Here is an 18,173-nt window from a genome sequence, read left to right on the forward strand (position 1 = left end):
TTTTCGTGGACACCCGTTGCCCGACCATCTGCCTCCTCACCTTCTGCCATCAGGACTGGAACAGGTTCATTTCAGGGGTTCAGGGCCAAGAACCAGGTCTGGGGTCAGTTGGGCTAAAGTACAGAAAGGGTGTGGGGGGAGGCGTGTCCATAATGAGATGGTTTCCTCCCCCAGCTAAGGTGAGAAGTGGAAGTTTTAGGATCGAATCGGGTGTTAATTCTAAGTTTTCCAGTTGACTGTAAAAGAGTCTGGATGCTGTGAGTGTGACATCATGGTTTACTTTTAGCTCCAACCAAATGAAGTCGATTCAGTCACCATTACAGACTCAGACGCCGCCATGTTGGAGCCAGAGGACGTCAATATGTAGTGATTTTTTATCTTTGTTATCTGAGCAAGCAGATCAGAGCTGGATGCCTCTTGTGTTGGACAGATTTTTCTGTTACAATAGGGGGTTGTGAATCTTCTGACACAGGAGGTGTATATTTGTATAAACCCCTTTTGTATTTGAGGCTAAACTTAAATACAAATACGGTACAACAGAAGTCTATGGGGTTTTGGCTTCTTGGAGCCGGCAGGTACTTCCTGTTTAGAATATACAAGGGGGGAGGGGGTCACTTAGTCCTTATAAACAGTCAATACGTTTTCCTGAGGTGGGTGTCAATCACACAAGGAGGCGAATCCAACAGCATCATCACTTTATTCACTCAGTTTGCTTGAATGAGTGAATCAGTGATGAAAAAAGAGGCAATTTGTCAGGAGAAACAGCAATCTAAAACATGTTGACTGATTTAACCAAAACATGTATGGGAGAAAAAAAAGAACATTTTAACAGAATACAGTTAAGAGTAACTGATTTTCATTTCATTCATCATCCAAGAAAACATGTAACAACAACTAGGATAAGCCCAAATATTTACAACTGAACTTCAGATGAAATTTGTGCACTTGTTGAAGAGTCTTAAAGCAAATGACAAAATCTACAACTTTTCTGTTTGAAGCAAGAAGTTCTGTTCGCATTGAGACAGGAACAGAACAGACTTTGAGGAAATCTCTGGAGAAAGTTGATCAAATGTGTTTTTTTTTATAAACGTCAAAGCAGCTAAAAAGGGGGAAAAAACGGCGTTCTTGTGTTTCCTGAAACATCTGCTGTAGTGATAACAGTTTATCACAAGAAAGTCTGTGTTCTTTAACTTATTTAGGGCTTTATTTTGACAAAGTTGCTGACCTTGAGTTCTTTGGTTCTTCAGGCTCTAGTTTGTTTCGATCAAAGAGCCCCACTCTAACTTTATGCCCAGATTTTTGAGTCTTTTACTTATGATTAGACGGATAATATTTGCTCTGAGTTTTTCCGTGTGCGAGTTTGTCCGCTCAGGTCTCAGAGTTCTCCGTTTGGAGGCCGAGGCGGCTGGCATTGGCGACACAGCGCTGCGTGATCTCTGCTTGAAGCTTCATCTGCATCTCCAGCAGGAACTCGTCCTGTTGGTCACACAACACCACAAGATGATCAGGACAGGATTCACATGGGGATTTACACGTCAAGGACAGAAGCTCCTTTAACGTTCCACAGGGAGTAGGAGTTACAGTGTGTTTTAGCTGCTCAACCTCCAGTTCTTTTAGCTGTTTTGGTCGTAGGACAAGGTGATCAAACCTGATCCATGAAAAAATTCTATTCAATTTTCAATTTTATTTGAATAGCCCAAATTCACAACGATAGTCGTCTCGATGGGCTTTGTAACGGATCATGAACACATAGAATTCAATAGGAAAATACTAAATTGAACTAACAAACAGACTAAATTAAACTAAACATCCCTGCCCTTAGAGCCTCCTGAGAACAGAGGAAGGATGGTGTAAAGAAGGGCTAATCCAAGTCTTTTCACACAAGCTCCTATAAAAATTTAGGTCAAAGTATTCATTTTGTTGTTCGATTTATTATCCAAACAATTATTTTTGCAGAAAAAAAAGTAAATGCAAGAATTTTTGGCAAAACTTTTCAGATTAGATCTTAAAGCGATGTGCAAAACTTAATTGTTATTAACAATAAGACAGTTTAATAACAAAAAGCTTTCAGCTCTTTGCAGGCTGTTGGTTTTAGATTATATTTAGATTTTAAAATCTTGATTATGAACTTTGAAAAAGATGAATTTACTTCTGAATGGTAAAAAAAAGCACTTTAATGATGTGTTTTGACACTTCTTTTGGTGTTTTCTCCTTTTTCCCATTTTTTTTAAAACTGTTTATCATTTTGCACTTCAACACATAAAAAAAACAAGTAAAACACATTTTTTGGGGGGAAACTTGGATGCAATTCCTCTCACAATAGAGAACAAAAACAATTCTTGTTCCTGTGATGCAGCCTTACAAAATAAAAGCTCTCGATCACGTTTGAGGATCAAACTTTTTAAGGCTGGCTCCTGCACTCCGCTCCACAGCCCCCCCCCCACCCCACCTCCACCACCACCACCACCACCCCACCACCAATGGCATCAGTCTGCAGCAGAGCAGTTAATAAAGAGATTGATTATGAGGCTGTCAGGAAGTGACAGTTGGACAGTGCTGCTCTGCGTGAACGACAGAGGGCACGCTCACAACCCAGCAGTTCGCCTCTCACACACACACACACACACACACACACACACACACACACATGCACGGACGCCTCTGCCAACAATGAGGGTAGGTGAGGTGGAGGAGGATGTGGAGGGCGGGGGTGCTGGATGGGTGAGAGGTGGGCATGTGGAGAACCAAAACCAAACCTTCTGCTGGTGGAAGAGCTTTGTGTTGTGTGTATGTGTGTGTGTGTGTGTCTGTGCACTGGTGTGTAGGTGGCAGTGGTGGTGGTTGTGGTGGGGGGGGGTCAGAGTTCACACCACCGCCTTCTGCTGAGGGAGACGAATGCCAACGATGGCAGACCCCGGAGCCAAAGGGGTCAGAGGAGGTTCGGGAACACACCTCCATCTGTCAGCGTGCTGCGCAAACACACACCCGTCACACACATGTGAACACCACTGAGGACACAACTACGGACAAAACCGGGCGGCCGATCTCCGAGCTGTGAGTTTGCGCGTCGAAAACACAAAATAAAAGTTTTTAAAAGTAACGTTTTCCATTATTCTGCTTCTGATTTTAATTCAGCAGGAAATCTACGGATCCTACAGCAACTAAAGAACCCCACGCCTCCCAAAGAGGTTCATCTTCTCGCTGAGGAGCAGATCAAACAAATACTGAACATCTGCGGCGTGTGTGAAACATTTTATTCAATCCTTCTTTAATTTTAAAAGATTTCAGTAAATGTGGTCATAAAGTTGCTGGCGATGGGTTTATCTTGTACAACAGTGTTCTCCCCAACGCCGGTACTGGTCTGTGGGGCAGATGGTAGCCTGGCCTCAAAAACATGACCCAACATTTTTTACGTTCAATTTATAATCCGATTCAGAAGTAAGTTTTATTTTGGAAAACTGCTAGATTCTCTTCACCACATGTGACTCATTCTTGACGCATGTCAAGTCATTTGATCACGGATTTAAAATCCAAACGCTCCATCCAAACCCCCAAGCTGGCAAAGTAAAATAATAAAAAAAAAAGTATTTGGAAAGTTTCGTCATGCAGAAAAGCTCCACTGAGGAAATCAACTTAGTGGCCTCATGGAAGAGGGTCCTCCTTGAGACTGGAAGGTTGTGAGTTCAAATCCCCGGCTGAGTCACACCAAAGACCTTTAAAATGGGACTCAATCCCTCCCTGCATGACACTCGGCATGAAGCGGTTGGATTGTGGTGGGGGCTGTGTCTGCAGCTCACTGCTCCCCCAGGGGAGGGGTCAAACGTCGTAAATCGAGACATGAACCTCAACTGTCCCAATACTCCTGTCAATCAGTCCTGAACCAGATGCAGCATCAAGAGCATCCTAAATGTGCCAGGGAAAAAAAAAGAAACGTTTTTTTGCTTGATGGTCCAGAGTTCTCACAGCTGTGGGGAGGAAGAGTGGTCAGCTTCTCATCGCAGAGTTGCAGGTTCACTTCCTGTGTGTAATCGTGCTTGGGCAAACACCCTGCGAAGCTCCTGGTGGGCCTGTTAGCGCCTTCCATGGCAGCTCTGCTAATACCTGTGTGTAAGTATGTGTGGCTGGATGAGACTGGACCAAATGGGCTTTGGGCCTTAATGCGCATACTTATAGAAGTACACATATACCATTCACTCTTGTCGGATGAAAGTAAATTTAGCATTTTGTTTTGATATAAAGGTCCCAGAGTTTGGACTGAGCAGACGTTGCTCACAAAGTCCAGTGTGAAGTTTCCACAGTCAGTGGTGCCACAGCTGTTGGAGCACCGTGTTTTCTACGCAGCCAGTGACCAGGATATTCTGAAGAATTTCATCCCGCTTCCTGCCGACTAACAGTGTTAAACTTCCAATTTTATTTTCCAACAGGACCGGGCACTTGCCCACTTTACTAGAAGTACTAAAATCAGATTGGAGTCACTGGTTTTACTATGCTTGATCAAAGCAAATCAAACTTTTTATACAAAATGTAATTTTGTTTTTTGGTACATCTTGGGGTGCCATACTCTCTGCTGACTGTCATCTATGTCTAATCAAAGCCAGACTTGGTTTTCCATATTAAAAATACGGAGGTCCATGTCAAAATGTAACATGATGATGCCAAAAACAGGTATGGCACAAGAAAAATAATAAACAAAAATAAGTGAATAAATTCATAAACTGAAGGCTAAAATAAAGCATTAATTTTAAGAAAAATAAAATTAAGTGTAAGAAAAGAATAACATAATATGTACAGCAGCTGAAAATGTTGATACCATAATTCTGTGTGTTTGTTCTTGAAAGTTTCTAATAATTAGAGCTTTAACAGGAGCTCATCTTTTACAATGTCACCCCAACGATAACAGTTAATCTGTTTGAGGCTGCGTCCTGGCATCTGTGCCGCGTACTTTCTATGCTAATGTATGTAAACGATGGCTCAAACGCAGTCTGCAGCGCTGCTTTGTCTGCCTTTGCTTCCTTCAGCCTGATCAACGCTCATTCACCCTAAATGTGGCGCCGGTTTGCATCCTGAACTTCAAACACACTGGACTGTTTTCAGTAACAGAGTTGATAACTTAGCATGAAGTTTGATTGTAGAGGGACGGAAGAGACCAAAGTTTGAGCAAACAGACAAAAATGTTTAAAGATGAATAAAGTTTTGCCATGATTTTATAAAGAAAAAGGAGAAGAATCAACGACAAAATAATTTAAAAATCTAAATTCATATAAACATAAAACATTTTCATTTCGTTTCTGGAGTTTAATGTTGGATCAACAAAAATGTTTAAGTGAAAGAAAACTAATACTCTTGTTGAGTTTAGCACATCTGTATGTTTTTAAAACTTGCAGACTCGCAACTTTTAAAAATCTGACACCATGCAGTCACTGGATTCTGACAGCAAAAATGAAAAAAACAATTATGAGAAGCTGCAACAATTTGGTGCTTCCTGGTTGGACTCAAATTTCAGAACAAAACTATTGTAGCCATTTGTCATGGGCTGGGAAGGAGTTTTTAAGTTTTTACCCATCCTCATTTGTGAGCCAGTTTGAGTTTTTTTTAAAATTGAAAAATGAGATCTAACTTCAAACGTGAGTCACTTACCTAATTTATCTCAAATGCTTTAAATGTTATTGTAAATTAAATGAAATCATTTGTACATATCACTCATTTTATTGTTTTGGGTTTGTTGTTCATCTGAAATTAAATAAAAAGTTGTAATTTTTAGTTTTTTTGCACAACTTTAAAATACTATACATGAATTTTAAAGCCATCTTCGTCATACGATTTAAGGAACAGACATTTCTAGAGAAATTAAAGGGGAAAAAAAAAAAAAAAATCGACGAGCCTCAAATAAAAATGTCTACATAAGTAGATGATCATATTTAAAACCCAGGTTAAGTCTTGACCCAGCAGATCAAACTGCATCGTCGTTCCGGGTCCTGCAGGAACCTTCACTTTCCTGCATGTTTTCTATTTATCAGAGCCATCCATCCTTCTAGGTTTTGTTAAAATAATCAGGAGAGTTGCCCTTGCACTGCTGCCTAGCTAAAAGTCCCGCAGCCTTTTTTAACCCTTGTGCCATCCTATGGGGTCAAGATGACCATTGACATGTTATTCCTACCCTGAGAAAGGTGGAGAGGATTTCATGTAATCCATGAACATCACTGAAGATCAAAAAGGTTCAGCGCACTGTCTAGTGGGTCTAGATGACCCACTAGTTAAGACTGCATGAACCTCTAACACGAGCCATTATGCACTTTTGGATTTCAGCCAGCAGATGTCACTGTTTTACACCGAATGACTTCTCCATCTGCTCTGCCAAATTGCTGCTGGTGTGTTGTAGAAATTTTCAACAGATGTAGAGTTCAGGTTTTAGCATCAGTTAAGTCTGCTCTTCAGAAACATCAGATCAAATCTGTGCAATACAATGTTTTTAACTGAAATAAATGCTTTTAAAAGCTGCAAAAACTCTGAACGCTGCAGCGAAAACAAACCAAAAGGATGAAAATTCAGAGGTTCTGGGTACAACCTGCTCTTGAAAACACACACATCTTAAAAGAATTTAAAGCCTCTCCCACAACACTGAGTTTTTTCCAGCATCACTGCATGTGTGTGGCTATTGCAGACACACACACACACACACACACACACATCATGTTTGTCAGGTGGTGCAACTTCCTAATCCGCCTGTTAAAGAGCAGCAAGTGAAAACAAACACTCCTTCAATAGATTACGAAGAGCCAGAGGCTGCTCATTATCAGAGGAGACCACACAGCCGAGACCCCCGGCCAGCTCCGCTGCCACTCCGCCTCACTGATCTGCTCTCTTTTGAAGTGCCTCACCTCTCCACCACCACCAGCATCATCTCCTCTTCCTCTTTCACTTTTTCCAAGCTGATAGCACAGTCTAACCCAGCCTGCTTTCATTCTCTAATCCCACACCAACAGGTCATGACCCAAACAGGCAGCAACTTCTAAGGACCAAATTAAACACTAATTCAGCTGACTTTCAATTTTCTGTCTTTAATTCATCTTTTTTTCCCATCAAAAATGAATTACAGTTATAATTTTAAATGGAAAAAATGTGATCGATCACTAGAAGAAAACTTTTCCTGCTTTAAGCAAGAGAGAAAAAAAAACAATAATACAGCCCTGAGCTGCACTTTTCCAAAAATGTGCTTTTTTGGTAATAAATATGAAATTGTGAATTTTAAATAAACTGGAAGTGGAGGAAAGCCGCAGCTGCAGAAGAGCTTCTGCAAATGGTAGATTTTTTTTTTTTTTAATTGTGCAGTTGATCTGAACAGATCATCTTGTTAGAGTGGATGTTTGACATGACATAACAACAGCTGGTTTTTGTAAACTCTTCCTAAATACGTAGACATTAAAACATGTTAGATGACGTAAAATATTGTTTACATTTACTGTGGTAAAAAGGCAAATCCTTCAAATAAATGTCCTCAAACATGTTTAATGATGCAAATTAAAACTTTATGGGGACGCCATTAAATGGGACTGAAAGTATAACGTTTGTAAAAATGAATCAGTTTGTTGGCAGTGGAGCAAAAATTGTTGCAATTTTCTTAGCAGAATTATCTTGTGAAATCTTAAGTGCACAAAAGTTCTCTTAAAACCAGATGTAAAAAAAAAAAAAACATTAAAAAACATTTCTTATCCATAAACAAACAAAAAAAAGTTGTTGGACATAAATGTTGTGCCAATGTGTCGGACTGATCTCAAAAACTCTTTGTGGCATATTTTCTAACTCAGAAAGGAATTTCAAAAAGACAAATTGCAGAATATAAAGTAATACTTGACAAAACAAAAGTCAAATCATGACAAACAAATGAGAACCAAAGACCAGGAAACCTGGGACTTAACTATCCATGAAACCAATTAACAAAAGCAGAAACAGCTGCTTGATTTGAAACTGGAATCTGGTGTGAGAAGCAGAAAACCATGCAGAACCCAAAAGCACATGAAAACTCAAACATAGCAGTCATATTAGACGTGTATCTGATCTTCTGCAGGTCTCAGACACAGTTGTAGATCCTCTGGAGCTCCGTTTTTGCATTAATTAAGCGACTTTACCTGCAGGACACTGCAGACATAAATTATGGGCTCTGCAGAGGTGAATCAGGGGACGGCTGCACTGAAGCCTGAACTACCGATTTGGACTTCCTGTCAGCGCCGTCATCAGCGGTCCAGCATCATGGGGAAGAACAGGGCATTGGACTCTTCTGCCAACGTTGCCCAGGAGCACAAGAGGCAGAGGAGTGTGTATCTGACCGCTCCGACAGAGCGGAGAGGGGCTGGCATCTGCTTTAATAATGCTGCCCTCCCCCTCCACATGACCCTCTCCCCGAGCTGTGGAAGGAGCGCCATCACTGGAGGAGAGGTGTCAGAGGTAACAGCTGGCTGCGGCCGCAGCATCATGGTCGTGGCGTGACCACAGCTTTATTGGCGGCGTCCTGAACTCCAGCTGATCCTCTCCCAGGGTTCCTGTCATGCTGACGTCTTCATCGCTAAGCTGAGCCGACAGGCAGGGCCTGCCAGCCGCTGGAGGTGACAATGAATCCAATTACCTCCCCTCCATGGCGCCCAGTCCAGACTTTGGGTGGAGGAAGGAGAGCGGGATGAGTGAGGGGGGCAGTGGAGATGGAGACGAGGTGATGCTCCAACATCAGAGTGACACTCTCAGCTTGTTCCTGGATGCGTTTTTACGCTGTCAGCCTCTGTCTGCACTTAAACAACACAACCATCCTCTCATGATTCACTGATATACGAGACATGTCAGCATAGCACAACCAGGAGAGAAGTGTCTTATCTGACCACACACAAATCTAAAATAGCAGATTACATGAATTTCATTTTTTCGTGCATTTCGCAATTGTGCGATGGAGTTTTAGGGCCACCAAACAAATAAGAGTAAACTTGCGAGATTTTAAGTCGTAAATTTACAAGAAAAAATCTTGTAAATTTACGAGATTAAAGTGGAATTGAGCATACAGTGCAGCAGCAGAGCAGACCGACTAAACTCAATTGAACAGGTAAGCTGGATGTTTATTGATTACTTTCCAAATGTTTGGAAGCTCTTTTTTTTTATTTACGATTTATTAATGTTTTATTAATGTTTTGCAGAATCTCTGCAGCCCTTTGATGAAGACATCGGTATCCCTGCAGGCAGCTGTCCACTTCAATCCTTTCTTCCTCCACCAAAGACCAGATCTCTACGTTTGTGTGATGCTTCCGTCCGAGGAGGAGCACTTTTTTGGCATTTTCAACGTTCTGATGCTAATATACCAAACTCTTTTCATTCCTTTATTGGTTTATGTTGAAACGGGACGTTTCATCTGGAGGCGTCTGTAACACTTTTTACTTCTGCATTGGTTTTCGGATGACAGGTTCATGACATAAGGTGACAAATGGTAAATGGCGTATACTTGTATAGCACTTTTCTACCTACAAGGACAAAGCGCTTTTACAGTCACACGCACATTCACACACACATTCACACACACATTCACACACTGGCATTCAAACACAGGCACCCGCCTACCACCAGAGGCAAGGTGGGGTTCAGTGTCTTGCCCAAGGACAATTAGACTCATGGGCGTGCAAGGCGGTAATCGAACCTGCAACCTTATGGTCATCAGTCTACCGCCCTACCGCTGCACCACGGCCTTCAGGAGTGTGAATGAAAAGGAGAATGAAGGCTGCAGCGGCCCTCTTCACCCAACTGTGTCTCTGAGCTCCTTATTTTACTGATGAAACTCTGCTTTACTGACACTAACCCCGGAAAGCCGGCTCCACTGACAATAATGATTTTGAGTTGCCAAAAGGTTCCAAATTTCTTTGTTTTTTTAAACCTATCCGGAAATAAAGCTTCATAAAAAGCTCCTCATCTTCAAGCTAGGCTCCGAAAACGGAAAACTTTGGCGTTTTTTTCAGCGTTAATCTATGAATTTTTCCTTGTAAATTTACAAGATAAAAACTCGTTCATTTACGAGATTTTTTCTCGTAAATTTACGACTTAAAATCTTGTAATTTAACAGTTATGACTTTCTTTCCCTTACTTAAAAAAAACTTTTTTTTTGGTAAACTGGCCCTGAAACTCCGTCGTACAATTGAAATTTCCTTAACAAAGACTTTTAAAAAAAAAAAAATCTAACAGATTTCTCAACTATTTGATAGAAATGAAACTTGCTTACCACCAACTAGAACTCAACTGCAACTACAGTCTGCATCCAATTTTCCTCTAATAATGTAGCTTTCTCTTTCATTTTGTATTTGGAAATAGTTTTCGCTTAACTTTTCTCACTTTTTAACTGCTTAGATGTTTTTTAGCATTTTGGCTCTGTAAAAACAAAGTATTAATTCTGATTTTTTTTCCACACTCCTTTCAGACTATTTGTCATTTAGTTTGGTATTTTTGTTTGACAAAGTACATTTTTACCTGCCTGGTATCACCTTTTTTTTAAACTAATTTAAGTAATAGCATAAAACAGCACATTTGCATAGATTTCCTCCTCCCTCAGCAATGACCAAGCCTTCCTGTGAGTTACTCTATCAGGTTTAACATTAATGTAGCTTTATTATTTTTCCAGTTCTTTTTAGCTGCTTGCACCTTTTTTTTTGGTTGATACTTTAGAGCCCCTCTCCGATCATCTTTTGATCCGTTTTAAAGGGCCTTTATCATGCAAAATTACCTTTTTGAGCTTTTAAGTGTATTATAATGTTTATTCCTCACAGCAAAGCAGTACAGTGATCCCTTGATTATCGCGGGGGTTACGTTCCAAATAGAACCCGTGATAAGCAAAATCCGTGAAGTAGAAACCTTTATTTTTTTTACAATTATTATACAATGAAATACACTATTATACATTGAAAAGAAAGAACAAACCATTTAACAGGCTAAATCAATTGTTTTTTTAACAAATAAAAGTACTTTAGAAACGTTTTTCAACAAATAACTTCTGTAGTGTGCTGTCAAATAATAATTTCAATCATCGATAAGAACAGAAGGCTTTAAATTGCGGAGATTAGCCCCACCCACCGCGACCCGAGTGGATTAAACGGAAGAAAATTTAAAATGATTATGAAAAAAATAAAAAAGTACAGTGGGACAGATAGTGACTCCGGTCTTCTTTTTCACTGCTCTTCATACTGAGCCGCTGCATCCTCTGCAGCGTTTTTTCCTTCTGAAGCCCGCGGTGCAGCTGGAGGTGTGTTTGTTCGGGAGAGGAACACATTGATAGGCAGTTGTTGTCGCTCTTTTTTCTTCTTTGCTATAAGATCCTTATACACCGACATGCCACCATCGATTATGTTGGAGAACTGTAATGAACGGCTCATCAAAGGGTCCCATTCTTGAGCTACTCGCTGAGTGACTTTTAGCCAATCAGAATGCAGAACACAATGCAGGATGCAAATCCGTGAAGTAGCGAAACCGTGAAAAGTAAACCGTGATATAGCAAGGGATCACTGTATTTTGATCCATTCACGCATTTATGAGCATTTCTCTAAAATCCCTGCTGAGCACCAGCCCCTCCCACTTGATAAAAATGAGTGGCTCATCACATTGTGACCTAGATAAGTGAGGAACAGCCCCTTCCAGGAAGCGTCTGCGCTGCCAGCACCGCCCCCCAGGGTAACATACACACTCACTTTCTTCGTGTAGCTAGCAGTGATTGGCTAAAACGCTTTCATTTTACATGCACAGTCTGCATATCCCTGTTTGCAAAAGTTTGGATGTTGTTTTTGTGGGTGAATTGCAGACATGCTAGGTTGACGTCGTGAACTTCATGAAATGGGCGGCACCCACAAGAAGCTAGAGGCGGAGCCTCATAGACCAAGTCGTCTTACTTCTGAATTCGAAAATGAACTGGAAAAAATAACAAATATTTAATTTAAGGAAAAAAAAATCATTCTTTAGTGTGCCAAAGGTCATATATGATCATCTATCAAGATATTTTTTAGTCTGAAAAGCTTAAAAAAAGCACGATATAGGCCCTTTAAGATTGTTTGATTTATTTTGTAGCTCTGTATTTTCTCATAACTTAAGTCTCTTTTGAAGAATCTGCTGTTAAAGTACTTAATGGATTTGTTGATTCCATCCAGGTGATGTTTTAGATGCAGGATTCCTCACTAAAGGTGGATGGAAGAATAAGCAAGCAGCCAAACTGAAACTCCCACTGAACGCTGCTGAGGGAGTCTCACCTTATCAGTCAGAGCTTGAAGAGTTTTTCCCTTCAGTCCCCGACTTTGGTGCCGAACCGGAGAAGATCATCCACCACTTCCTCTCCTGACATCTCTCCATACAGAAATGGGATGATGGATTCAGAAGAGCGAAGAGAACTGGGGATATTTGGATTGTATTCTGGGAGAGTGGAGGGTTTTGAAGGTGGTTGAAGTTCTGCCAAGACATTTCATATTCATTGTTAAATATTCAGTGCACATGGTGGACAGGGCAATTTCTGCAGTCAGCCCGGCATTCAGAAGTGAAAGGGATGTGGCTTGTGGATGAAGGGAGCGGCAGATAGACATGCTTGGGGCTTCATGGTAGTCAGATGAGAGGCTGCCAGCTGCTGATGGGTGACTGTTTGAGCGTGGCGCCTCAGGACATGCCCGCTGAAAGACGATGCGATCCGATACCTCCACTTATGCTGGGCTTATATACATACACCACCCCGCCTTATGCATAGAAGGTCCATATCCGCTGCAGTGTTTTGGTCATTATGCCAAGCTGTTTGAGCAAGCGTATTGCATGTCTGAGTGGGAATTGTGGACTTACTGGCCTATGACCAGCAAGTGAAGCTTCATTTGCATTAAGCGACCACTGAAATGTTGAAATGACGTATGTCAGAAGCTGCTGAGGGACAAAAAGTTTGGGACACTTAGGTTGATTAAGAGAACATGATGAGAAAATGAATTAAAGTAATAATTTTGCTTTTAAAAATCTTCTTAACTATTATTTTTTAAACAACAATTTTCAATTAAGTCACTTAGATTCAAATTTATGTGTCTCTTTGAAGACATTTTTTCTTGTCTTTTTCTTGTTCAAAATTAGCTCTAGTACAATTTACAAGAACAATGAAAAAGAGATGAATGTTTTGGGGGCGGAGATATACCTTGTTAATAAGACCAACTGCAACTACAACAAAAACAATAGTAGATTTGGTCGTTTCATGTAAAAGATGGACCAAAGATGACATTGACTGCAGTCAGAAATCGGAATTTGATCCAGTGCGTGGGGAAAAACTTATAATCACCATACTGGTCCTCCAATGGCTAAACAAAGTCCATCAAGTGTCTCTCAGTGGGACATGAATAGTGTGTTTCTATGGTGATGATCAATCATAATGAGGGGAGCAAAAATCTGGCTACAAAAATCCTCAAGCAGTTATGGTAAATGGCGTATACTTATATAGTGCTTTCTACCTTCTCACGAAGGCCCAAAGCGCTTTACAGTCACAGTCCCGTTCACACACTGATGGCGGCTCTGCTGCTGAACACTGCCGCCAACCTCCCACCAGAGGCAAGGTGGGGTTCAGTGTCTTGCCCAAGGACACTTCGACACATGGGCGTGCAAGGCGGGAATCGAACCTGCAATCTTGCGATCTTGGGTTGACCGCCCTACCGCTGCACCACGGCCGCCCCTAAGTTAGCTTCAAATAAGTCTGCGTTCACACAGTGGTGGCCAGTTTCAATGTTAAGTCAATTTTACAGATGTGATCTGAGATCCTTTTTTTTTTTTTTTTTAACTTGTCCTGACCAACAGCTGGGCAGACAGATGAGAGCTGAGGGCCTCTTGTGTTGGACATATTTTACTTTAACAAGAGGGGTTATTAATCTTCAGACAAACCAAAGGTATGTCTGAATAAACCCCTTTTGTAATTGAGGCCAAACTTTATTAATTTCAATCATGTCTGAAAATCTTTGGTGTTGGACCGGACGCAAAAGGAAAGAGGGGAAGAAGAGAGAGGGACGCTAGAGAGAGGGGGGGTAGGGGGGTGATAATAGGAGGGGAAGGGGGATAATCCCACCTCAGGATCTCAGATCCTGAGGTGGGATTTGAGCGTCAGGCATGGTGTTGGTCTGGCGACAGCGCGTCGGTGAGGTAAAATTTCTATCGGGCTGCAAACATTTTACCGTGTCATCCCAAGTCCAACATTTGAACTTTGAAAAATAATTTAAAGTTCAAATATTCAAATTTATCGGCTCTGGCTCGTTTTTGCTCCTGCTCCTGTACTTGGCGGTGGATCTCACCTCTGGCTGTCCCCCAACCCCATCTGGATGAAGCCCATTTGCTGGACTATTCAAACATGTAGTTGTAGAGTTAGATTAGCTAATTCCTCTCTAAGAGTTTTGGTACGTCGCCTGTCCGTCCTGGAAGAGGATTCCCCTTTCATGTGGACATCCCTGAGCTTTCTTCTTTTTTTTTCCAGAATCTATTTTTTTAGGAGTTTTTCCTTACCGAGAAGGAGAGTCTAAGGGCAGGAATGCCCAGTCTGTTTGGTTTATTTTACCAATTACCTTTTGTATTTTATGACTGATTTCGTGTTGCTATACATTTGCCCGTATGAAGCCCATTGAGATGACTATTGTTGTAATATTGGGCAATATGAAAAAAAACTAATTCAATTCCCATCGCATCAACCAATCAGGATCTTGGCTTTGGCCTATGGCGTGTTGATGACATAACCATTGGGTGGAGTCCAAAAAACAACATGGAGGAATATCTGGTTGCTTTCCTTCTGAACATTAATTTACTTATCTTATTTGCATTGAGACAATAATTAAAGGCCCTAAAATTGTATTTTTTTTGTCCTCTGACTGTGAGACAGCAAGTTGTCAAACTGGGTCACAGTGAGACATTCAGATGCAGCTGCTGCAATAGATGGTGAACCTCACCGTACCAGGAGAATATCTGAATGATCTCAAATCAAATCAAATCAACCTTTATTTATATAGCACTTTTACAACAACACGTCACTCAAAGTGCTGTGCATAAAATACAATAAAATTTAAAAACAAGATGACAAGACAAACAGTGCCGACCCCCCCCCCCAACACACATACGCACACCATGATAAAAAAGTGATAAAATGATGGAATGTCATGAACCCAGACATGGTGACGTGATCACCGACACTTTCATAGAGCTCTTCAAAATAAATATAGCTAATCTCTTGACATTATCTGTGTCTACCAGGGATTATATAGAGTGTTCCTTCGCTATATTGTGGGTCACCTTTCGTGGGATCTGGTCATCCTCTATTCTTTGTCATCTGGGAGAATTGCATGTGAAAGCAAAATAAGCCGAAATTGTAGAGCTTATCAACAATTCTGGTTGTGCTCTCGAAGCTATTTTGAGAAGTAGCCTACACAGCGCCCTGTCAAAATATCGGTTTATCGGTCTGTTTTTAACGGGTCGCAAACAAGGTTGGGGGTTATTGGAAGTATGCTAACATGGCTAAACTGGCTAAAGTGTGGCGCTGTCGAACTGTGTTTGTTTTACGTGTTACTAACAAGGTTGGTTGATAGAGTCATCAGGAACATTGGTTATAGCTGTATTAGTCTGTTCTTTTTACAAGTTGCAAACAAAGTTGGGAGTTACAGGTATTGTGAACACATTACACTACTACTCTAGACAAGTTCTAAAGCTCCTGTTGACAGTTAATTTAGTCTGATTGGCTGTCGGACTTTCTTCTGACTCTTTTGTCTCACTTAATGTGCCTTATAGTTCGGTGTCCTTATATATGATATAAGTAAAAACAGACCATCCGTTGACGATGTGCCTTAAAATCCGGTGTGCACTGCAGTGCGGAAAATACGTTAAGTCCACAAGACCATCCTGGCGTTTCAGAAAGATCTGAAAGGAATTGGACGATTTTCCAAATGCGCATCTAAAAATATTGGATTTTTTTCCAGATGCAGATGTGAATACTCAGCTTAAATCCACCCTTGAACCATGTGTTCATCTGGAGAGAACAGTGTCTCCTTGCAAATAAATGACAGGAAATGGCCTGAAATTGATGGACAGCTGACAATTAGATGAACCTTAATGAAAAAACGAGCAGCTTCCAAATTACCAACATCAAAGAAATTGTTGAATCACAAACATGAAAAGACTCAGTCTTAAGTTTCTGACTCCTGCTTACTTAAGCAACAAAGCAATTCCATTCAGATGATGGTGTAACTTGGTAGATTTTCTGTTTCTTGTTTATGTTGCTTTACATCTTTACGAATGAGCAAATAACAGTTTTTAGCTACCCTAAAACACAACAGATCAGTGCCAGAAATTTGGATGGATCAGGTATTTTAGAATCTTTTCAAATTTAAAAATAGCGAAAAACATGCCAACATACCATCACTGAACTAAAAAAATATCTGAATCTGCCAAATTTTAAACCTTTTTCATATTTCATAACTGTTATATGGAACCACGTCAATAGTTTTTCATCAGTGGCTTCTCTTCGATTTTAGCCCAGATCCAAACTCCAAAAGGAGTTTACTCTCCTCCGGCCCTGATCCTGATCCCCCCCCCCCCCCCCCCCCCCCCCGCATCCATCACACTCTTCCCCTGACTACACATCTAAGTGATTACACCACACCCTCAACCCCAAACCCCAAGCTCACACAGAAGCGCACACACTCGCTCAGAGGGGCTAATTAAGGCTTTAATATGCAAATGAGAGCTGCAGTAAATTACACAGCTGGCAAATACGCCTGTTTTTGCCTGAAAATACATCAGGAGAGCAGCGAGGAGTGTGTTGCTGCAGTTGTTGTTGTGTTTGCAGGGAGATAGGGGATTGCCCCCCCACTACTCTTCAGCAACCACATCCCCATAAGTCTGCAGGAGTTCCATCCAGCTATGTCCCCCCTCAGAGGTATCAGGAGGGAACGTCGACTCGCAGCTCGCTGGGTGGAAATTTAGAGGAGCGCAGCAGGAAGTGAACGTTGAGGCTCTGATCTGGACGGGTTGTTGTGGTGGAGCTTTGGTTTACAGCACATCTGGATCTGGAGCTGCTCATCAGTTCACTTTTTGGGTGAAAATTTGGGGTTTATTGTCTAAAAACTGCCAAAGAACAAAATTGAAACCCTCAGTATTTCTTTTTAGTTTGGCGCTTTGGTACAATTGGTTCCAGTTTGTGTCTGGAACTTCATGTCTTCTGTGAAACTAGCATCTCTATGAAGCCCCGTTTTCTGGAGCTGCTAAGTGAAAGATCATTGTTGACTTTGGACAGTCTGATCCTCAGCTTCCACAGATTTTAGTTTCCAAAATTTGTTTTGATATAATCACCAAAAACTATTTGTAAATATTTTCTACTGTGTTTTGCGTTTGTTTATTTTCATACTTCAGATGTAGGTTAAAAAAATTCTTTGTCGATCTCTAGCTGGAAGTCTAGGGGTTTAATTTCAAGTTCAGGGCTGTCATGCTAAGGTCATTTCCCAGGATGTCACAGGCAAAATGTCCCATTTGCAAACTTCAGAAATTGATGCCCTAAACTGAATCCAGAAATATTTTTTGGGGTGTAACGATTAATTAATGAATCAATTACATCGATTCCACAGGACGCACCATACATTTTTGGAGAAAATTTAAGACTTTTAAGTGCGCCCTATAGTCATGAAAAAACGCTAGGTACTTTTTCGCTCACCTGCCACAGTAAGGTTTGTGACGTGTCTCTTTCCGGCCACGCCAGCCCCTAACCCTGCACCTTTTGCCGTTTAACTTCAGTTCCTCTGAAACTTTATTCCTCTTGGAAGGAAGAAATTCCTCCCCACCGTTATCCTTTAGAACACTCTTTTAACCTGATTTTGACTCAACATGGACCAGATCAATTTTGGAATTTTAAGGGTTTCCTCGGCAGTGAGCACTTTAAAGTAATCCTATCGTGAATTTGTACTTCAATCATTTTGTGCTGAAGCAGTCCCTCCTCCTTGGGATCTGCGTTAACCCCCCCGGCCGGCCCCTCCAGCTGCTCGGAGCTGCTGCCCTGCGAGGCGTTGCTGAGGCGTTTGTTCTGCCTGGTCGCCGTTGTCAGCCTGCAATTCCCCCGAGCAGCAGTGTCATCATGATGTGAGCCGAAACCTGAGTGCCGACTACATGCACGGTCAGGCCGTCCTGTCACC

The 18,173-nt window shown here is 41.3% G+C and overlaps 1 protein-coding gene across 3 annotated transcripts in view; it reads right to left on the reverse strand.

The window, feature by feature from the left end:
- Positions 1-682: 682 nt before the first annotated feature.
- Positions 683-18,173, reverse strand: part of LOC101170478 (protein phosphatase 1 regulatory subunit 37) — a 49,155-nt gene continuing 31,664 nt past the window's right edge. For 2 of the 3 annotated variants that reach the window (XM_078941114.1, XM_078941115.1), the window contains exon 10: positions 11,546-12,450. In XM_078941114.1, the coding sequence (XP_078797240.1) occupies positions 12,259-12,450 (192 nt within the window). In that variant the 3' untranslated portion in view covers positions 11,546-12,258. Of the gene's footprint in view, positions 1,477-11,545; positions 12,451-18,173 lie in introns of those variants that run through there. The other variant, XM_023951989.2, reaches the window with a different exon arrangement.

The sequence above is a fragment of the Oryzias latipes genome, chromosome 22, assembly GCF_053564925.1.
Source record: "Oryzias latipes strain Hd-rR chromosome 22, Olatipes_Hd-rR_3.1".
Lineage (NCBI taxonomy): Eukaryota > Metazoa > Chordata > Actinopteri > Beloniformes > Adrianichthyidae > Oryzias > Oryzias latipes.